This window comes from Narcine bancroftii, chromosome 8 (assembly GCF_036971445.1).
Source record: "Narcine bancroftii isolate sNarBan1 chromosome 8, sNarBan1.hap1, whole genome shotgun sequence".
NCBI classification, from domain to species: domain Eukaryota; kingdom Metazoa; phylum Chordata; class Chondrichthyes; order Torpediniformes; family Narcinidae; genus Narcine; species Narcine bancroftii.
The window spans coordinates 75,556,214-75,578,733 of record NC_091476.1 but is presented as its reverse complement, the minus strand read 5'-3'; the positions used below and the strand labels follow the sequence as shown (position 1 = coordinate 75,578,733).

The window sequence follows — 22,520 nt, the reverse complement described above, 5'->3', positions numbered from 1 at the left end:
TACCTTCTTCTATCACTTCATTCAATGAGTACACTGGACTCAGATGACATATAGACCAAATTGATATGGGTAAAGCCAGAGTGCGACAAGCTCCAGCCCCAACCCCAGCCCCTTCAGCCAGCCCGCAGCCCGCCTGCCTCCCTCGCCTCGAGACACCAACGCCTACATGTCCTTCAGCACCAGAGACCCTCGCTGGTCCGCCCGCCACTGCGGACACTGTCCCACGGGATGTCTCCTCCGCTTCTTCTCAAAAAGGGAAGGGGGGGTCCTCCCTATTTTCTGCTGCCCTGCGCCAGTCGTCTGCTTCCCTGGAGTCTCCAACCCATCGAGGCCGCTGCGGATCTCGGGCGTAGACTCCGCGGTTGCACAGCTTTAAAATCCTGTGTCAGGTCATTTAAAGCCTGTTCATCGAACCTGCTCCACTATTCAGTGATTATGGCTGATCGGACGAGAGGCTCATCTCCACCCACCTGCCTCTTCCCCATATCCTTAATTCACTGACGATGTAAAAATCTCTCCAACCTGGTCTTAAATCTATTTACTGAGGTCGCCTTCACTGTTTCAAAGGGCAGCAAATTCCACATTTCCCCACCCTCTGGGAGAAGCAGTTCCTCCTCATCTCCATCCTAAATCTACTCCCCTGGATCTTGAGGCTACATCTCCTTGTTCTGGTCTCCCCCACCTATGGGAATAACTGGCTAACCTTTGTCTTATCTCTGCCTTTCAGAATTTCCCCTTATTCTTCTAAATCCCAGCGAGTCCAGTCCCAGACGACTCCATCTCTCCTCATCAGCCAACTCCCCCCACCCTATCTCTGGAATCCACCTGTTGAACCTCCTCTGCACCGTCTCCAAAGCCCATCCATCCTTCCTCGAATAAGACCAGATTTGCATGCAGTTCTCCAGATGCAGCCTAACTGGGACCCTGTCCAGTGGCAGCAGAACCTCCCTGCTCCCATGTCCAATCCCTCTCACGATGAAGGCCAACGTTCCATTTGCCTTCTCGGCAACCTGCTGCACCCACAAACCAACCTTCTGTAATTCTTGCAAAAACACTCCCAAGTCCTTCTGCATGGCCGCACACTGCAATCGCTTGCCATTTAAATAATCATCTGATCTTCCAAACTGGATCACCTCACACTTACCAGCGTTGTTCTCCATCTGCCAGATCCTTCCCCACTCACTTACCCCGTCTCTTCCCTCCACAGACTCCCCATATCCTCTACACAGTTTGCTTTTCCACTTGATTTAGGGTCTAACTTGGATCTTGTGTTGGTGTGACATTACCTCCCAGCTCTCGAACCCACTGAGAGATAACAAGCGATAAAGTCTGCAGTCGCTGGAGTTCAGTGCAACGCTTTTCAGTGCAACGCACAGATGGGCGGTGCGGTTAACGCTAGTGACAGGTTTGAATCCCTCGCTGTGAGGAGTTTGCACGTTCTCCCAGTGTCTGCATTGGGTTCCTCCAGGGCCTCATTTACTCCCACCTTCAAAATGGACCAGGTTAATTGGGCGGCACAGGCTCGTGGGCCGGAAGGGCCTGTTACCGTGCAGAACATCGACATTTAAATTTTAAAAGTCCTGGAGAAACTCAGCCGTTCACTGTACAGTAAAATCCCCATGACCCAGAATTCAAGCAACCGGCAGCCTCAACCAGGGGGAAAAAAAACATGCTAAAAAATAAATAGGTATTTTTTAAAAGTTTAAAATCGGCACCCCTTAGACGTTGGTTCACCAATCTACACCACATGCAATCTCAAGCAACCGGCAAATTCACATCTGGCATCTACCAGTCCCCACAGGTGCCAAATATCAGGGGGGGGGGGGTTTTACTGTAAAAGGTAACCAACATTTCAGGCCTGACGAAGGGCTCAGGCCCAAGACATCAGTGACCCTTTACTTCCACCGGCTGCTACGAGTGGCAGAAGACAGCGCAACGTTTCCTCGTGATTGGGTCGTGCTTTAATCTGCGGATAAACAGGAGAGGCATGCCTCTCTCTCCCTCCCCCCCCATCCAACAGGCCTGTGCCCCTCCCACTCCACACACGAGTCAAGCTGCTGCCTCACTCCTCCAAGCACCCGGGCTTGATCCCAACCTCTGCTGCTGTGTGGAGTTCACACATTCTCCCCGACTTGGCGGGCCACCCCCGCGTGCTCCGGATTCCTCCCACGTCCCAAAGGCGGAGTGTGAGGGGGGGGGGGGTCAATTGGCAGTTGAGTTGCTTCCACGAACAGGGCCAAACCATTTTAGTGCCTTGTCCCACTGACCACAGTCCATAGCTCTCATGTACCCCTCCCATCCACGTACCTGTCCAAATTCTTCTTAAATGTTAACATTAAGCCCACATTCACCAGTTCAGCTCATTCCACGCCCACACCACTCTCTGTGTGAAGAGGTTCCCCTAAACCTTTCCCCTTTCACCCTTAACCCATATCCTCTGGTTTGTATCTCACTCACTCTCAGTGGGAAAAGCCGACCTACATTTACTGTCTGACCCCCTCATAATTTTAAATCCCTCCATCAAATCTCCCCTCATTCTTCTACGCTCCAGGGAATAAAGTCCCTACCTGTTGAACCTTTCCCTGTAACTCAGTCCCTGAAGTCTGGGCGACATCCTAGTAAATATTCTCTGTCCTCTTTCTATCTTATTGATATCTTTCCTGTAGTTCAGTGACCAGAACTGCACACAATTCTCCAAATTTTGCCTCACCAGTGTCTTATACAACTTTACCACAACATCTCAGCTCATGGACTCAACACTTTGATTTATGAAGGCCAAGATGCCAAAAGCTCTCTCTACAACCCTGTCCACCTGTGTCACCACTTTCAGGGAATTATGTATGTGTTCCCAAATCCCTCTGTTCTACCGCACTCCTCAGTGCCCGCACGTTCACCGTGTACGTCCTTTCTTGGTTTGTCCCTCCAAAATGCAACACCTCACACTTGTCTGCATTAAACTCCATCTCCCATTTTCCAGCCCATTTTTCCAGCTGGTCCATATCCCCCCCTGCAAGCTTTGAAAACCTTCCTCACTGTCCACAATGCCTCCAATCTTAGTGTCACCTGCAAACTTGCTGATCCAATTTCCCACATTATCATCCAGATCATTGATATAGACCACAAACATCAATGGTCCCAGCACCGATCCTTGAGGCAACACTCATCACCGGCCTCCAGTTTGAGAAGCATAATCCACTACTTCCCCCGTCCGGCCATTGTCAAGTCCAGTTCACTACTTCACCATGAATACCGAGCGTCTGCACCTTCCTGACTGAACTCCCAATGCAAGTAAACAGTGAAAGCATTATAAGGGAGTTGAGGGGAAGGGGGAGGGGGGGGGGCGGTGGGTGAAATTTGAGGAAATGGGATTGAAGGGATTTCTCAAAGTTAAAAAAAAAAAATCTTCTGCACAAAAGCGCCACAGAACAACATCCAAAACTGGAGTTCGAAATATTTTAATTACTCATTATCACTTCAGGTTTTAAAAGTTGTCGTGTCCCTTATTTTGTTCCTACGAGGTCCATTTCCAGAGTTACAACAGGTGGCTTCTTCCTTGGGGGGTGGGGTGGGAGGAGGAAGGAGGCGAATAGGATGTGTTGAGATTTAACTCCCAAGGGTTAAAGTATTTGGAATGATGAGAAGCACTAGGTCCCAGGAGAAGCCCCCAGCACAAAAACTCAATTTCACCCCCCCCCCCACTCTGGTAAGGAGGATGGGAAAGTTAGATGGATGGGCTTGCAGGCCAGATGCCTTCTGCTATTGAACAAAGCAAGCAAAAGGTGGACGGTATGGAACTGAGTGGAGCAGACTGGTGAGTGAAGGTACCTGGTCCCGCCTGGGACCACCACCATCCAAAACCCCTCCCCTCTTCCAACATCACCCAGCCCCCCTCCAACACCAAGCAATTCCTTCTCTTAAAAAACATTGCATTATTAAACACCAGTGAAACGAATCTGTACATCTTCGAAGAAGAACCAGCCTGGGCGATGCCGGCAACGTTTCCTTGCTGGGAGCGGGAGGCAGGGAGACATTTGCTGCCTGCTCCCTGGGCTGCACCTCCTGAACACCCCCCAACGCCCCCCCCCTCCACCCCGAGGCAGGTGCTTCACTGGGCAGAGCTGCTCCAAGGCTAGACAGCAAAGTAGCAACACACACTCCCCCACATGCATGCCTGCTCGCTCACTCTCGCTCCCACCCAGCCACATGCAAGCTCCTGTGAGCTCAGGCGTACTAGTGGACGCGCGCGTGTGCACGCACACTCACTGATACTTCCATCAAACAGGCAGTACTTGCAAACCAGGGCACCTCTCCCTGCACAGCACACTCACGCCAAGACACTTGCACCACATTCACACACCTAAACCACCTCTCCCTGTGCAATATCTCACTCACACCAAATATCTCTCCCTGCATAACACACTCACACTAAGACATCTCTCCTCGCACAACTCTCACCAACCCAAAACATCTCTCACTGTACAACACTCACACACAAGAACACTTCTCCTTGCACAATTTCACACCACAAAACAGCACCCTTCAAACTCTTCTCAGCCACGCATTCAACAAAACCCATTCTGGACATTAATTATAAATTTCTGCATGTAGGGTCTATACCTCTCCCACTCTGCCCGCTCACAGGACTCATCTCCTTTGCTCAAGGCACAGGACATCGCGGAACAGGGAACCTGCCCAGTCTCCAACCTGCGCAGGATATCCCTCTGCTCCCTGCCGACCCCAGGAGCCCAACAATGCAGCCGTCCCCTTTACCTCGGGGTCACCTTGACCATCACAAAACCACCCCCCCCCTCCCCGCAGCATGAGTGAAGACTGCCCCGGCCTCATGGCTCCTCTGACTGAATGTCACGCTGATGCAAACTTAAAAACAGTATAAGTGAGGAAACTATGCACACAATTAATAAGTTATTCACACCGAAAATCCCTCACGCAGCCCCGGAGGTCCAACGTTAGCAGAGTTCCGTCTAGGCGGGGAGGGGTGGAGTCCAGGGAGAACAGACAGACAGTGAAGTTCTGAGTCGGGCAGCAGAGGGTGACTGGCAACAGAACTATTATAAATATCATCTGATTCTCATCTGCACGCATACGTGTTCGTAAAATGGCGACGCCTGCTATTAAAATGTCCAGCATTTGCCATGCAGCTCCTCTGAGGACTCCATTTACAGCGTGGCGTCCGGATCTTCCGGGTCCTGCAGAAGGAACGGAGAGCACATCAGGGAAACTGGGTGCCTCTGCAGGGAAACTGACCCAAAGACAGAGATGCTGAGCGCAGAGAGTTGGTGGCGGCAGCCTTCCCTGCTGCCAAAATCTCGACAGGAGCGGCTGCAAAGCTTGTATCGACAGAAAACACGCAAGCTGGTGGGCTTCTTTCCCCCCACCCTCCAAAGGAATGGCAGTGCTGCCCCAGGGATAGCAGGAAGCGGAGACAGAGGTCCTCTGTAGGGTCCAACCACCTGGTCCAGGCTTTAAATGGCCGTTAAAGGAGCCAACCGTGGTTTTTTTAAAATCCCGCGACTGGGCCCAAGGCGGTGGCACCTGGATCAGCAGCGGCCACGAGGGGTTGTAGACTCTGGGGAAGTGATGGACTGTTGCAGTGCACCAGAAAACAGGGAGACCACCACCCCCTCCCACCATTTAAGAAGCAGAAGAGACCACACTGCAGGACGGTGACACAGTGGCAGACCAGTGAGGGGCTCAGAGGTTGAAGAACAAACAGTCGGCAAGATGCCGGCGACTCGAGGCGAGGAACCCCCAACAGGCTGCAGGCGACTGTGGCCGAGGGTTTGCGACTGGCTAAAGGGTACGAGGTTTTGGACCCGGGAGGGGTTCCTGATCTTGTCGAGAGGTTCGGATCTGGAGCTCAGGTGACCGATGGTTTGGCCTGGGCTCTGTGTGGCTGAGGAGGAGAATCCACGGACACTCGGCGACTCTGAAGGGGCCCCCTTTTGCTTCCCTTTCTCTGACTGTAAGGGGTTCCGAGAAATTTCTGCCGATGGTGAATCTTCGCCTTATAGTAAACATCAAAGTTCATGTCAACAAATTCTGATCCTAAAGAAAATTTCATGTAATATTACAATTTTGTTTTATTAATGATAAAATTTAGTGTTCAATTAATCTTTCAATAGATGTACCAATTCTTCTTTGAGCTGAACAATTCTCTCTGCTCAGTTTTCTCAGGAGTTACTCTCCCTGGTTCAGAGATATAACGCCCTACTGCTCATCACTAACAGCTGTTCTCAACCAGTGTCCCTGATATTCCGTCAGGACACCCTCCAACGGGATGGCATTAACGTCGACCTCCAGTTTGTTAGCCCCCTCCCCGTTCCCCCCTCTCAGCCACAGGGGAGCGGTGCCATTTATTCAAATTAAATAAAGACCGTGCAGTACTACATGAAACCGGCTTTTGTTTGCCCAAGGAGGACAGATTTCCCTGTCGGGAGAAATTATCTGGTGACCCTTACAGTCAGAGAAAGAGAAGCAAAGGAGAGTCCCTTTTGAGCTACTGAGTGTCTGTGGATTCGCCTCCAGCACCCACCCCCCCACCACAGAGGCCAGTCCAAACCATTGGCGATCTGAGCTCCAGAATCTCCGCGCCATCGGCACCCCCTTGTATCCCGGTTCTAGTACCTGGCACCCCTTCAGCCAGTTTCGAGTGCGTCGACCGCAGTCTCCAGCAGCCCCCACAGCATGCATGGGTCCCTCACCTCGAGTAAAATAAACAGCCCGCTGCCGCCTGCGCGTTCTTCAGAGCCCCTCACTGGTCTGTTGCAGCGGTCACTGTCCCGTGGGTTGTCTCCTCTGCTTCGCCTTCATAAACGGGGTGGGAGATGGTCTCCCCGCTTTCTGCTGCCCTGCGCCAGTCCTCTGCAACCCCTCGAGGCCTCTGCCGAACACGGGCGCTGCAGGATTTGTAAGAAAACCACCGTTGGCTCCTTTAACGGCTGCTTAAAGCCTGCACGGAGCCGTTGGCAGTCGGACTGGGCAGTCAGACCCCGTGGGAGATGTGACTCTGCTCCCCACTTGGCTCCGCGGCAGCGGGTGAGGGAATCACGGAGGGAGCGGTCCCTGCAGAAAGCGGAGAGGTGGGGGTCACATTGTAGGTGACGTGTTGAATGAGAAGGAAAGTGGAAAGAGGGAATGGGGGTAATTTTATCATGGCGTTCATGAGCAATGCTTACGTTTTAAATCTAGATACTCAGCATGGTAACAGGCCCTCCCAGCCCACAAGTCCGTGCTGCCCAGTTCACCTACAACCCCCAGAACAATTCAAATGGTGGGAGGAAATTGGAGCCCCCCTCCCCCCAGGGAAATCCCACACAGACATGGGGAGAACATACAACTCCTCACAGACAGCACGGGATCCAAAGCCCGGTCCCGATCGGTGTAACGGCGTTGTAAACTACGCCAACCGTGCTGACCACATCGCCCGCTCCCAACACTAACCATGCCGCTCCTCCCCCCCCGATGTTACCTGGTCAGACTTCTGTGGAACAAGCTGGTTGTAAACCGATTCAATGACGCTCCGCCTGGAAAGACACAAGGTGAAGAACGCGGCTGGTTACAGTAGGAAGGGTTAAATCCAGCAGGATTCGGAATGAGGTTCTGTGCAGTTTTCATGCCAGCTCACGACCCTCATATCCACAGCCACGGGGACCTGGTAGGTTGGAAGGGGAGCAGAGGCAATGTCGCTGGGACTGCAGGAGTTGAGTTACAGGGACAGCTTGGTCTTTATTCCCTGAAATCACGGATATAGAGTAAATCCCAGGGTACATTCAAGAACCAGAGGCTTCAGGCGAAAGGGGGGCCAGAGGGGACACCTTTTCACTTAGAGGGTGGTCTGTATCTAAAACAAGGTGCCAGAGGGAGGTGTAGACGTTGGTGCAGTTATACTGTCCATAGGGTATATGGGACAGATCTACATTCAGGAAGGGGGTTGGACAATCATGGGTCATAATGCCATCAGCATTAGGGGCCTGTCTGCCTGTCAGTGTGAAGGCTCCCTCATCCTATCAGTGAGGCAGGACGTGGACTTGAGCTGGGACTGGGTTTCTGGGGATCAATGGGCTAAGGGGGGGCGGGGGGCAGAAAAGAGTGCCTCGATGACAGGGGGAGGGGCAGTAGAAGGGAGGGAAGGAGGGGCTGCAGACAAAGGAAACTGGGGAGCAGAAGAAATAGGATTTGAGGGTGGCAGGAGGGTTGAGGGGTCGGGGGGGGTGGGGGGAGAATGGGGCGGGAGAGGAGGATGGGTTTAACAACTGCTTACTTGCTGGTGAGGCCCCCTCCGGGAGGCAGGTTGGGAATGTTCTCCATGAGTAGAGAATGCATCACTTCCAGCATCGCCGGCGGAGACTCCGGCCCGGCTTTCCCCACCAGATCTGAGGGGAGGGAATAGCAGAGAGCATGGGACTCGCAAGCTGACCAACCCCACCGCCCCGGTTGTCCCAGCTGCCACCCCACCCCCCCAGATCCTCCCTCCACTAGGCCACCACAAGTGGTCTCCACTCTCTGCAGCTGTCGGTGGGACAGGTCCGGGACATCAGCCGCCGACAGACTGGAACCATGCAGCTAGCAGGGACCAAACTACCAGGGCGAGTCATCGCAAGGTGCCAACACCACAGAGGACCCCCCCCCCACCCAATCACCCTGGACACAACCTCTTCTCACTGCTCCCTTCGGGCAGAAGCCAAAAGACCAGGACCTCCAGTTTCATGAACACTTCCTTTCCAACATATATCAGGTTCTTGAACATCCCCCTTGGGGCAGTAACACTGGATAACGAAGATTTTGCTTCCTGAACACTTTCGTGAGTATTTGATGGATTTTGAGCTGATCATGAAAATCACCTTAAAATTTTCCTGTCACACACCGTTTTTGAGATAAAACCTATTTTTGCAATTTCCAGTCATATTTCAAGTCTACGTCAAGCAGACAAAACCGTGAAGTGCGGCGTATCATTGAAAATTCGCACTTGGACTCCTTCCCTGCTGATCTCAGCGCCGTAAGTGACAAACATGATGAAAGGTGTCCCCAAGTCACAGCCATTGTGGAAAAGTGGTATCAGGGCAACTGGAATCCGCCAGTGCTGGCCAACTATTGTTGGACACTGGCATGAGAAGCATCAGATGCCGAGTACAAATGAAAATCAGCGGCAAAAACATTTTTAGGTCAGTTGAACTAATGCAATGTGTCAGCGTTGTTAGGCGAATAAACGTGATAAATTCAACAAAGGTTAATTTAATGTTTATCCAACTTCCGATGTGATGCAGGAAATCTGGAATCATCTGTGTGTTCCGTGTGAGGTTGTCTATCCCCAAGTGTTTTTCCAGGAAGTTGTCCAGTGTAGTTATGGGCTGTCTGCATCATTGAAGACACTTTTATTGCATTGGGATTGCAGTGAGTATTTGTCATCTATTTATTATTTATTTTCTACTTTACTGTAACACCATCATCCTTTCAGTGCTGGCCAGCAGGCTTCAGAACCTGGGCCTCTTCACCACCCCCCCCCCCCCCCCACCACCGGTAACTGGATCCTTGACTTCCTCATCGGAGACCACAGTCAGTACAGATTGGAAACGTCTCTTCCTCACTGATTATCGACACAGGTGCACCTCAAGGTTACGTGCTTAGCCCACTGCTCTACTCACTCCACCCCCATGATTGTGTGGCCAGGAATAATTCCACTTCCACCTCCAAATCTGCTGATGACACCACTGTTGTCAGCAGAATCACAGACGGCAATGAGGAAGTGTTGGGGACGGAGAGGGATCAGCTCATTGGGTGGTGTCACAACAACGTCAGCAAAAACCAAGGAGATGATTGTGGGCTTCAGGAGCTGGAAATCAGGGGAACACGACCCAGTCCTCATCAAGGGGTCAGCAGCGGAGAGGGCAAGGAACTTCAAATTCCAGGGTGTCAACATCTCTGAGGATCTGTCCTGGGACCTCCACGTTTTTTTTTAAATTTTTTATTTTTCACACTATAAACCATATTGACCAAGATACATACAGACATTTTTCTTCTTAAATATATAGTGTCGTTTTCTCCCCCTTTCCCCCCTCCCTTCCCCTTTTTACCCCCTACCTTCCCTCCCTCCCTCACCCCCTTTCCCATTTATTTGAAGTTCAATCTATAAGTTACATTAAACCCATTAAACAATGTTGTCACTTAATAAAAATAAACAAGAAATTTTACTGAATCAGTTCTTTTCGTTGTCTTCTCCTTCTGTCTTTTTAGGTGGTGGAAGTCCATGGTAGGATTTCTCTAATGTGTTTCATGTATGGCTCCCATATTTGTTCAAATATTGTAATGTTATTTCTTAAATTATATGTTATTTTTTCTAATGGAATACATTTATTCATTTCTATATACCATTGTTGTATTCTCAAGTTGTCTTCTAATTTCCAGGTTGACATAATACATTTTTTTGCTATAGCTAGGGCTATCATAACAAATCTTTTTTGTGCTCCATCCAAATCGAGTCCAAATTCTTTGTTTCTTATATTACTTAGGAGGAAGATCTCTGGGTTTTTTGGTATATTGCTTTTTGTGATTTTATTTAATATCTGGTTTAGATCTTCCCAAAATTTTTTCACTTTCTCACATGTCCAAACTGCATGAATTGTTGTTCCCATTTCCTTTTTACAGCAAAAACATCTGTCTGATACTGTTGGGTCCCATTTATTTAACTTTTGAGGTGTGATGTATAGCCTGTGTATCCAGTTATATTGTATCACGCGTAACCTCGTGTTTATTGTATTTCTCATAGTTCCGGAGCATAGCTTTTCCCATGTTTCATTTTTCATCTTTATGTTTAGATCTTGTTCCCATTTTTGTTTAGGTTTACTGTTTGTTTCCTCGTTCTCCTTTTCTTGCAGTTTGATGTACATGTTTGTTACAAATTTTTTAATTATCATTGTGTCTGTAATCACATATTCAAAATTGCTTCCTTCTGGTAACCTCAGACTGTTTCCCAATTTGTCCTTCAAGTAGGTTTTCAGTTGGTAGTATGCAAACATTGTATTGTGAGGTATATTATATTTATCCTTCATTTGTTCAAAGGATAATAATTTATTTCCCGAAAAACAATTTTCTATTCTTTTGATCCCTTTTCTCTCCCATTCTCTAAAGGAAAGGTTATCTATTGTGAAAGGGATTAGCTGATTTTGTGTCAATATTAGTTTTGGTAGTTGGTTATTTGTTTTATTCCTTTCTACATGAATCTTCTTCCAAATGTTGAGCAGATGATGCAATACCGGTGAATTCCTAAGTTGCACCAATTTTTCATCCCATTTTTATAGTATATGTTCAGGTATCTTCTAGGTATTTTATCTAGTTCTAATCTGGTCCAATCTGGTTTTTCCCTTGTTTGATAAAAATCTGATAGGTATCTTAATTGTGCGGCTCTATAATAATTCTTAAAGTTTAGTAGTTGTAAGCCTCCTTGTTTGTACCATTCTGTTAATTTATCTAGTGCTATCCTCAGTTTCGCCCCTTTCCATAAGAATTTCCTTATTATTTTCTATAACTTCTTGAAGAATTTCTCTGTTAGGTGTATTGGTAATGACTGAAATAGGTACTGTATCCTTGGGAAAATATTCATTTTAATACAGTTTATCCTTCCTATCAGTGTTAGTGGTAAGTCCTTCCAATGCTCTAAGTCGTCTTATAATTTTTTCATTAATGGATGGTAATTGAGTTCATATAGATGGCCGAGGTTTTTATTTAGTTGTATACCTAGGTATCGCATTGCTTGTGTTTGCCATCTAAATGGCGATTCTTTCTTAAACTTTATGAAATCCGCATTATTCATTGGCATCGCTTCACTTTTATTTGCGTTGGTCTTGTACCCCGATACTTCTCCATATTCCTTCAATTTCCTATGTAATTCTTTTATTGATATTTCTGGTTCTGTTAAGTATATTATAACATCATCTGCAAATAGACTGATTTTATATTCCTTCTCTTTTATTTTTATCCCTCTTATTTTATTTTCTGCTCTTATCAGTGAGGGAGATAGTGGACATCCCTGCCTTGTTGATCTGCTTAAGTTAAATTGTTTTGATATATATCCATTTACTGTCACTTTCGCCAATGGCCCATTATATAATGGTTTAATCCAATTAATATATTTCTCTGGTAGGCTGAATTTTTGTAGTACTTTGAAAAAATAATTCCATTCTATCTGTCAAAGGCCTTCTCTGCATCTAAAGCAACCGCTACTGTTGGAGTTTTATTTCCATCAACTGCATGAATTAAGTTAATAAATTTACAGATATTGTCTGTTGTTCGTCTTTTTTTAATACATCCAGTTTGGTCTAGATTTACTATTTTTGGTACATAGTCGGCCAATCTGTTTGCTAATAGTTTAGCTATTATCTTATAATCTGTGTTAAGTAAAGATATTGGTCTATATGACACTGGTGCAAGTGGATCTTTCCCTGTCTTTGGTATTACTGTAATTATTGCTGTTTTGCATGAATCTGGTATGCTTTGTGTTTTATCAATCTGGTTGATTACTTCCAGGAGGGGAGGAATTAATAAGTTTTTTAATGTTTTATAGAATTCTATTTGGAATCCATCCTCTCCTGGTGTTTTATTGTTCGGTAGTTTTTTTAATATCTCCAGTAATTCTTCTATTTCAAATGGTTTTATTAATTAATTTTGCTCCTCTGTTTGTAATTTCAGTAGTTCAATTTTAGTTAGAAATGCGTCTATTTTGTCTTCTTTCCCTTCGTTTTCAGTTTGATATAGTTGCTCGTAGAATTCCCTGAAGTTTTCATTGATCTCCGTTGGATTATATGTAATTTGTTTGTCCTTTTTCCTTAATGTCAATACCATTCTTTTAGTTTGTTCTGTCTTAAGCTGCCACGCTATAATTTTGTGCATTTTTTGTCCTAGCTCATAATATTTCTCTTTTGTCTTCATTATGTTCTTCTCCAACTTATATATTTGTAGTGTTTCATATTTTATTTTTTTATCCGCCAATTCTCTTCTTTTAGTTGTATCTTTCTTTATTGATAATTCTTTTTCTATATTTGTTATTTCCCTTTCCAACTGTTCTGTTTCCCGATTGTAGTCCTTCTTCATCTTAGTTACATAATTTATTATTTGCCCTCTGATGAACGCTTTCATTGCGTCCCATAGTATAAACTTATCTTTCACTGATTCCGTATTTATTTCAAAGTACATTTTAATTTGTCGTTCAATTAATTCTCTAAAATCCTGTCTTTTAAGTAGCATGGAGTTTAATCTCCATCTATACATTCTTGGTGGGATGTCTTCTAGCTCTATTGCCAATAACAGGGGTGAGTGATCCGATAATAGTCTAGCTTTATATTCCGTTTTCCTAACTCTCCCTTGAATGTGGGCTGATAACAGGAATAGGTCTATCCTTGAGTATGTTTTATGTCTACCCGAATAATATGAATATTCCTTTTCCTTTGGGTGTTGTTTCCTCCATATATCCAAAAGTTGCATTTCTTGCATCGATTTAATTATAAATTTGGTTACTTTGTTCTTTCTGTTAGTTTTTTTTCCAGTTTTTTTTCCATGTTTGAATCCAAATTAAGGTTGAAATCCCCTCCTATTAGTATGTTCCCTTGCGTGTCTGCTATCTTTAAAAAAATATCTTGCATAAATTTTTGATCTTCTTCATGATGTGAATATACATTGAGTAAATTCCAAAATTCTGAATATATCTGACATTTTATCATTACATATCTCCCTGTTAGATCTATTATTTCCTCTTCTATTTTGATTGGAACATTTTTATTGATTAGTATCGCTACTCCTCTGGCTTTTGAATTATATGATGCTGCTGTTATATGTCCTACCCAATCTCTCTTTAATTTCTTGTGTTCCACTTCAGTTAGATGCGTTTCTTGTACGAATGCTATATCAATTTTTTCTTTTTTCAGTAAATTTAAGTTTCTTCCTTTTGATTTGGTTATATATTCCATTTATATTTAAAGTCATATAGTTCAACATAGCCATTTCATACTTTGTTTATCTTTCCTTTCCGTTTCTTCATCACCACCTTCCCTTCTTATCCATTTCTGCTTTCTTTTTTTGAACACATTATAAGACAACATTTCTAAAACATAAAATATTTCCACTATTCTCATATCTAAAATTCCTTTAACCCCAATAGTCCCTCCCCTTTCTGAGTTGCCCTTTGTCCCTTGTCGGGCAACCACATCTCCCCTCTCCATTTGGATTTGCGAATCCGCTCGCAAGCGTCAACTGATTTCACAGTGACTGTAATTCTTCCCCACCCAGCCCCCCCGAAAAGATTTTAATCTTCATATATAACAAAGGTCACTCTCTTAATTCCCTCCTTACTTCCTTTCTTCCCCTTCTTAGTTCTTACCTATACTCTATTTTTTTTATATATACACACATATACACACATACATAGTTTGTTGTCATTTTTGTTCTTGTTACATGTCTTCATCTCTCTGTCTGTTTTGTAGTTGTTCTGCAAATTTCGTGCTTCTTCCGGATCTGAGAATAGTTTGCTTTGCTGCCCCGTAATAACTATTTTAAGTACCGCTGGGTATTTTAACATTAATTTATAACCTTTTATCCATAGGGTCGTTTTTGCTGCATTGAACTCCTTTCTCTTCTTCAGGAGTTCAAAACTTATATCTGGATAGAAAAAAATTTTTTGACCCTTGTATTCCAGTGGTTTTTTTGTCTTCTCTTGTTTCTTGGTTTTTGTTGTGGTTGTGGTTTAGGGGCTAATGTTCTGTGTGCCCTTTCTATTTCCATTTCTTCCTGTAATTCTGGTCTTCCTCAGACCCTGGGGATCCATTCTTTTATAAATTCTTTCATATTTTTGCCTTCTTCATCTTCCTTAAGGCCCACTATCTTTATATTGTTTATTCTATTATTTCTTTCTTTCGCTTGGCTTCGCGGACGAAGATTTATGGAGGGGGAAAAAGTCCACGTCAGCTGCAGGCTTGTTTGTGGCTCACAAGTCCGATGCGGGACAGGCAGACACGGTTGCAAGGGAAAATTGGTTGGTTGGGGTTGGGTGTTGGATTTTTCCTCCTTTGTCTTTTGTCAGTGTGGTGGGCTCTACGGTCTTCTTCAAAGGAGGTTGCTGCCCGCCGAACTGTGAGGCGCCAAGATGCACGGTTTGAGGCGATATCAGCCCACTGGCGGTGGTCAATGTGGCAGGCACCAAGAGATTTTTTTAGGCAGTCCTTGTACCTTTTCTTTGGTGCACCTCTGTCACGGTGGCCAGTGGAGAGCTCGCCATATAACACGATCTTGGGAAGGCGATGGTCCTCCATTCTGGAGACGTGACCCACCCAGCGCAGCTGGATCTTCAGCAGCGTGGACTCGATGCTGTCGACCTCTGCCATCTCGAGTACTTCGACGTTAGGGATGAAAGCGCTCCAATGGATGTTGAGGATGGAGCGGAGACAACGCTGGTGGAAGCGTTCTAGGAGCCGTAGGTGATGCCGGTAGAGGACCCATGATTCGGAGCCGAACAGGAGTGTGGGTATGACAACTGCTCTGTATACGCTTATCTTTGTGAGGTTTTTCAGTTGGTTGTTTTTCCAGACTCTTTTGTGTAGTCTTCCAAAGGTGCTATTTGCCTTGGCGAGTCTGTTGTCTATCTCATTGTCGATCCTTGCATCTGATGAAATGGTGCAGCCGAGATAGGTAAACTGGTTGACCATTTTGAGTTTTGTCTGCCCGATGGAGATGTGGGGGGGCTGGTAGTCATGATGGGGAGCTGGCTGATGGAGGACCTCAGTTTTCTTCAGGCTGACTTCCAGGCCAAACACTTTGGCAGTTTCCGCAAAACAGGACGTCAAGCGCTGAAGAGCTGGCTCTGAATGGGCAACTAAAGCGGCATCATCTGCAAAGAGTAGTTCACGGACAAGTTTCTCTTGTGTCTTGGTGTGAGCTTGCAGGCGCCTCAGATTGAAGAGACTGCCATCCGTGCGGTACCGGATGTAAACAGCCTCTTCATTGTTGGGGTCTTTCATGGCTTGGTTCAGCATCATGCTGAAGAAGATTGAAAAGAGGGTTGGTGCGAGAACACAGCCTTGCTTCACGCCATTGTTAATGGAGAAGGGTTCAGAGAGCTCATTGCTGTATCTGACCCGACCTTGTTGGTTTTCGTGCAGTTGGATAATCATGTTGAGGAACTTTGGGGGACATCCGGTGCGCTCTAGTATTTGCCAAAGCCCTTTCCTGCTCACGGTGTCAAAGGCTTTGGTGAGGTCAACAAAGGTGATGTAGAGTCCTTTGTTTTGTTCTCTGCACTTTTCTTGGAGCTGTCTGAGGGCAAAGACCATGTCAGTAGTTCCTCTGTTTGCGCGAAAGCCGCACTGTGATTCTGGGAGAATATTCTCGGCGACACTAGGTATTATTCTATTTAGTAGAATCCTAGCGAAGATTTTGCCTGCAATGGAGAGCAGCGTGATTCCCCTGTAGTTTGAGTAGTCTGATTTCTCGCCTTTGTTTTTGTTCAGGGTGATGATGGTGGCATCACAAAGGTCCTGAGGCAGTTTTCCTTGGTCCCAACAAAGCTTGAAAAACTCATGCAGTTTGGCATGCAGAGTTTTGCCGCCAGCCTTCCAGACCTCTGGGGGGATTCCATCCATACCTGCTGCTTTGCCACTTTTCAGTTGTTCGATTGCCTTATATGTCTCATCCTGGGTGAGGACCTCATCCAGCTCTAGCCTTAGGGGCTGTTGAGGGAGCTGGAGCAGGGCGGAATCTTGGACTGAGCCGTTGGCACTGAAAAGAGATTGGAAGTGTTCTTGTCGCTGAGGAGGACTTTGCCGTCTGAGCTGCGCAGCGGGCTTTGGACTTGGGGTGAGGGGCCGTACACAGCCTTTAGAGCCTCGTAGAAACCCCTGAAATCGCCAATGTCCGCGCTGAGCTGGGTTCGTTTGGTGAGGCTAGTCCACCACTCATTTTGGATCTCCCGGAGTTTGTGCTGAAGATGGCTGCATGCGCGACGGAAGGCTTGTTTCTTCTCTGGACAGGACGGCTTTGTAAGGTGAGCCTGGTGGGCAGCTCGCTTCTTTACCAGCAGCTCCTGGATTTCCTGGCTGTTTTCGTCAAACCAGTCCTTGTTTTTCCTGGAGGAGAAGCCCAGTACCTCTTCAGTGGATTGAGTATAGTAGTCTTCAACTGATCCCAGAGGGTTTCAGGGGACGGGTCCGTGAGGCGGGTTGCATCGTCGAGCTTTGCTTTGAGGTTTGCCTGGAAGTTTCCTCTCGCTTCGTCTGACTGCAGGTTTCCAACATTGAACCTCTTTCTGGGGGCTTTACTGTTCCTGGGCTTTGGCTTGAAGTGAAGGTTGAGCTTGCAGCGAACCAGCCGGTGGTCAGTGTGGCATTCCGCGCTGGGCATGACCCTGGTGCGGAGCACATCTCGTTTGTCACTTTCTCGCACCAGGATGTAGTCGAGGAGGTGCCAGTGTTTGGATCGGGGATGCATCCAGGTAGTCTTAAGGCTGTCCCTCTGCTGAAAAAGGGTGTTTGTAATGACAAGCCGCTGTTCTACGCAGAGCTCCAACAGGAGGCGCCCATTGTCGTTGCACTTGCCGACGCTATGCTTGCCCAGGATTCCTGGCCAGGTTTCTGAGTCTTTGCCGACGCGAGCGTTGAAGTCGCCAAGGATCACAACCTTGTAGGCTGAAGGGGTGCGTTGGATGAGGTTGCGCAGGTCAGTGTAGAACTTGTCCTTTTCTGCTGGTTCCGCCTGGAGGGTTGGAGCATAGACACTGATGAGGGTGATGCAACGCTTGTTTTGAAGGGGGAGTCGCATGGACATGATTCGGTCCGAGTAGCCTGTCGGAAGGTTTTCGAGTTTGGAGGCAATGAAGTTCTTGACCATGAAGTCTACACTAGATAGGCGTCGTTCATCCGAACGCTTGCCAGACCAGTAGAGTGTGTAGCCCGCGCTGCGTTCTTGGAGGCTGCCTACATCTGCCAGGCGGACCTCACTGAGAGCGGCTATGTCGATGTCAAGTCTGAGGAGGCCGTGGGTGGGGGGGGGAGGCCGTGGGTGGGGGGGGGAGGCCGTGGGTGGGGGGGGGAGGCCGTGGGTGGGGGGGGAGGCCGTGGGTGGGGGGGGGAGGCCGTGGGTGGGGGGGGGAGGCCGTGGGTGGGGGGGGGAGGCCGTGGGTGGGGGGGGGAGGCCGTGGGTGGGGGGGGGAGGCCGTGGGTGGGGGGGGGAGGCCGTGGGTGGGGGGGGAGGCCGTGGGTGGGGGGGGAGGCCGTGGGTGGGGGGGGAGGCCGTGGGTGGGGGGGGAGGCCGTGGGTGGGGGGGGAGGCCGTGGAGGGGGAGGCCGTGGAGGGGGAGGCCGTGGAGGGGGAGGCCGTGGAGGGGGAGGCCGTGCAGGGGGAGGCCGTGCAGGGGGAGGCCGTGCAGGGGGAGGCCGTGCAGGGGGAGGCCGTGCAGGGGGAGGCCGTGCAGGGGGAGGCCGTGCAGGGGGAGGCCGTGCAGGGGGAGGCCGTGCAGGGGGAGGCCGTGCAGGGGGAGGCCGTGCAGGGGGAGGCCGTGCAGGGGGAGGCCGTGCAGGGGGAGGCCGTGCAGGGGGAGGCCGTGCAGGGGGAGGCCGTGCAGGGGGAGGCCGTGCAGGGGGAGGACGTGCAGGGGGAGGACGTGCAGGGGGAGGACGTGCAGGGGGAGGACGTGCAGGGGGAGGACGTGCAGGGGGAGGACGTGCAGGGGGAGGACGTGCAGGGGGAGGACGTGCAGGGGGAGGACGTGCAGGGGGAGGACGTGCAGGGGGAGGACGTGCAGGGGGAGGACGTGCAGGGGGAGGACGTGCAGGGGGAGGACGTGCAGGGGGAGGACGTGCAGGGGGAGGACGTGCAGGGGGAGGACGTGCAGGGGGAGGACGTGCAGGGGGAGGACGTGCAGGGGGAGGACGTGCAGGGGGAGGACGTGCAGGGGGAGGACGTGCAGGGGGAGGACGTGCAGGGGGAGGACGTGCAGGGGGAGGACGTGGAGGGGGAGGACGTGGAGGGGGAGGACGTGGAGGGGGAGGACGTGGAGGGGGAGGACGTGGAGGGGAAGGACGTGGAGGGGGAGGACGTGGAGGGGGAGGACGTGGAGGGGGAGGACGTGGAGGGGGAGGACGTGGAGGGGGAGGACGTGGAGGGGGAGGACGTGGAGGGGGAGGACGTGGAGGGGGAGGACGTGGAGGGGGTGGACGTGGAGGGGGAGGACGTGGAGGGGGAGGACGTGGAGGGGGAGGACGTGGAGGGGGAGGACGTGGAGGGGGAGGACGTGGAGGGGGAGGACGTGGAGGGGGAGGACGTGGAGGGGGAGGACGTGGAGGGGGAGGACGTGGAGGGGGAGGACGTGGAGGGGGAGGACGTGGAGGGGGAGGACGTGGAGGGGGAGGACGTGGACCTGTCCTCGGGCCTGCGCAAAGGAGCTTTTATGTGGAGTGCAGTGCGCGCAGTACTGGCCCCACCCTTTACACTGAGAGAGCAGCAGCGGCCCCGGCCCCGGTCCGGGCGAAGGGTAGGCGGCGGCACCCCCGATCTGGGCAGGAGCAAGGGGGAGACGGCGGCCCCGGCCTCGGTCGAGTGAGGCAGGCGGAGGCCCCGATCCGGGCAGAGAGTTGGAGGCGGCGGCCCCAGTCCGGGCACAGGGAGAGCTGTGGCGGCCTCGGCCCTGGTCCGGGCAGTATGAACCGACCTAGGAGGGGAGGCAGACCCCTCCAGCCCGGGTAAGAAACCTGCATAGGACAAGGCCACTCCGATATAAAACCTACGACCCAAGGACCTCGCTGCCACGTCCCTGCTTGCTCGGCCACGGCACACGAACCATGGGTGTTATTCTATTATAATTTTCTATTTTATCTATCTTCTGAGCTAACAGCTCCTGTGTCTCTAACTTTTTTTTATCAGATTCTTCTAATTTCTTTTTTTAAGTCATCTACTTCTATTTCTATGGTCATTTCTCGTTCTTCCACCTTGTCCACTCTTTTTCCTATTTCTGACATGACCATCTCTAATCTATTCATTTTTTCTTCTGTACTTTTAATTCTTCTTTTTATTTCACTAAATTCTTGTGATTGCCATTCTTTTACTGATTCCATATATTTAAAAAAAATATATCCATGTACTTGCCCTTCCCTTCATCTTCCATTTCTCTGTGTTCTTCCTCTTCTTCTGAGTCCACTCCAGGATCTGTGTTCTTTACCTCTGTCTCTTCTGGTTTTCTTGTTGGGTTGTTTGTTTTATTTTGTTGGGTATTTTTGGTCTTCTTATTTTTATTAGAAGTGTCTTGGTGTCGGTCTTCTTCCTCTGGGTTGGTCATCTGTTGTTTCTTTGATTTCTTATTTTTATTCTCTTCCTTCTTGTTCTCGTTATTTTCTGTTTTCCTCTTGCTGTTGTGTTGTAGTTGTCTGGAGATCTACTCCTCAGCTGGTCCCCCCTCCCATCAGTGTTATTTTTGTCATGCGCGAGGATTCGCGCATGCGCGGTTGCGCTCTTTTGTTTGGCTCCGTGAGCCATTTTTGTAGTCCCGAATTCGGGGCTTCCTCTGACCTCAGGGAGCGGGCTTCTCTCTCCACGGCGGGCCTCCTCGTACCAGTAAGGCCTTCACCTTCCTCTTCCGACATCCTTCCTTCTTTTCTTCCCGTTGTTTTTGGTTTTTCTTTCTTCGCTGCCATTTTCTCCACATTTTTACTTTCACTTTGTTATGGTTTTTATGTTTGTGCCTTTGTTTTTTCTCCATCTTTTTTTTACTTTTCTGGAGAGGGCTGGAGTTCCCCAACCAGCCACTCCTCCATCATGTGACTCCTCTCCCCTGGGACCTCCACGTTGATGCAATCACGAAGGCAGCTCGCCAGCGGCTAGTCTTCGTTCAGAGTTTTAAGAAATTTGGGATGTCATCAAAGACGTAAACCTCTCCAGGTGAGCCGTGGAGAGCGTTCTGAATGGTTGCAGAAAAAACTTCAGAGGGCTGTGAATTTGGCCTGCAACATCACTCCATCGAGGATGTCGTCATCAGACGGCATCTTAAGAAAAGAGCCACTGTCCTCAAGGACCCCCACCACCCAGGCCGTTCACTCTTCGCTCTGCCAACATCGGGAAAGAGGTCCAGGAGCCTGAAGACGAGTGCCCAGTGGAACAAGGACAGTTTCTTCCCCTCCGCCATCAGGTTCCTCAATGGGCAATGACCCCCAGGCACGGCCTCACTTTCTCTTTCTTTACACCATTTCATTTTGTATTTATGAAATCGCACTTTATAGTAATTTTTCACCTTGTTCTGAACAACACTGCTCTCACAAAACAACAAATTTCATGACACGTTCACGTCAATAAAACGGATTCTGATTTTATCTTCATTCAATTAGTTTACTCTTAGTTTTTCTTTACCTGTTTGGCTGCAGCAAGCAAGAATTTTGGTAAACCTACACTGTCCTGTGCATGGAAATAAATGATCATGAAACCGGGGATCAACTCCTGCGCTATCTGTAAGGAGTTTGCACGTTCTCCCCATGTCTGTGTGGGTTTTCCCAGGGGCTCTGATTTCCTCCCACCGTTCAAAATGTACGGGAGTTGTCGGTCAATTGGATGTGATTGGGCAGCACAGGCTCGTGGGCCAGAAGGGCCTGTTACCGTGCTGATTACCAGAGACGCGGGGAGAATGGGCAAACTCCACAGAGACAGCGCCAGAAATTGGGATCTAACCCTGGAGCTGGGTACTCGATTTCTACAGCGACAACCAGGGAACCCCATTCACTGGTGGGCCAAATCCCAAGCAGGGGAGGAGATCAGGGGTTGTGTCAGGGGGCTTAAAGGCGTCCTGCTTCCCCCACCTCCATCTACAAGCCATTCCCCTGACCTTTGACCCGGGCCTCCAGGTAGGCATCCAGGTCGGCCTCTCGTTGCTTCGCCTCAGCGGAGGGCCGTGGGCCATTCTCGAAGCAGACCAGCTCAATGCTCATGTTATCACGGCTACCCTGGAGAACAAAGCAAATGGCCATCAGTCCCCCTGCCCTCTGCAGGTGTCCCACAAGCCCTGCTCGTCCTCTCCCCCAACTCAGCAATGCCACTCGGCTCAGAGGCCACTCAAGCTCCTTCTGTCTTGGCCAGCTCCCCCAGGAACTGGACTCCCCAGAGAGTCCCACAGTCAAAGAAAGGAATAAAATGAACAGCAATTCTGTTCGCCTTTTTGGCAGGGGGGGAAAATGGATGGGTGGTACACTTGGTTCCTCTGTACCAAGAGACAGCTGTAGAGGTCAGTCGAGCTAACCAGAGATTCTCAAGTTTGGAGAATTTTGTGCAGTTTTGGTCACTGAACTACAGAAACTATACCAATAAGACTGAAAGAGGGGAGAAAATATTTACTAGGGTGTTGTGTGGACTTCAGGAACTGAGTTACAGGGAAAGGTTAAACAGGTATGGACTTTATTCCTGGAGCGTAGAAGAATGAGAGGAGATTTGATGGAGGGATTTTGGACAGACAGAGTAAATGTAGGTCGGCTTTTCCCACTGAGGGTGGGA

The 22,520-nt window shown here is 49.0% G+C and overlaps 1 protein-coding gene across 2 annotated transcripts in view; it reads right to left on the bottom strand.

The window, feature by feature from the left end:
• Window positions 1–3,439: 3,439 nt before the first annotated feature.
• Window positions 3,440–22,520, bottom strand: part of LOC138740913 (protein phosphatase 1A-like) — a 25,209-nt gene continuing 6,128 nt past the window's right edge. Inside the window, exons 2-6 of one of the 2 annotated variants that reach the window (XR_011343209.1) lie at window positions 21,859–21,976; window positions 8,282–8,393; window positions 7,490–7,544; window positions 6,723–6,917; window positions 3,440–5,207 (exon numbers count right to left, since the gene is read on the bottom strand). Coding sequence is in view for 1 of the 2 variants with exons in the window: in XM_069894235.1 (XP_069750336.1) it covers window positions 5,178–5,207; window positions 7,490–7,544; window positions 8,282–8,393; window positions 21,859–21,961 (300 nt within the window). In the remaining variant the exon portion in view is untranslated. The remainder of the gene's footprint in view (window positions 5,208–6,722; window positions 6,918–7,489; window positions 7,545–8,281; window positions 8,394–21,858; window positions 21,977–22,520) is intronic. The other variant, XM_069894235.1, reaches the window with a different exon arrangement.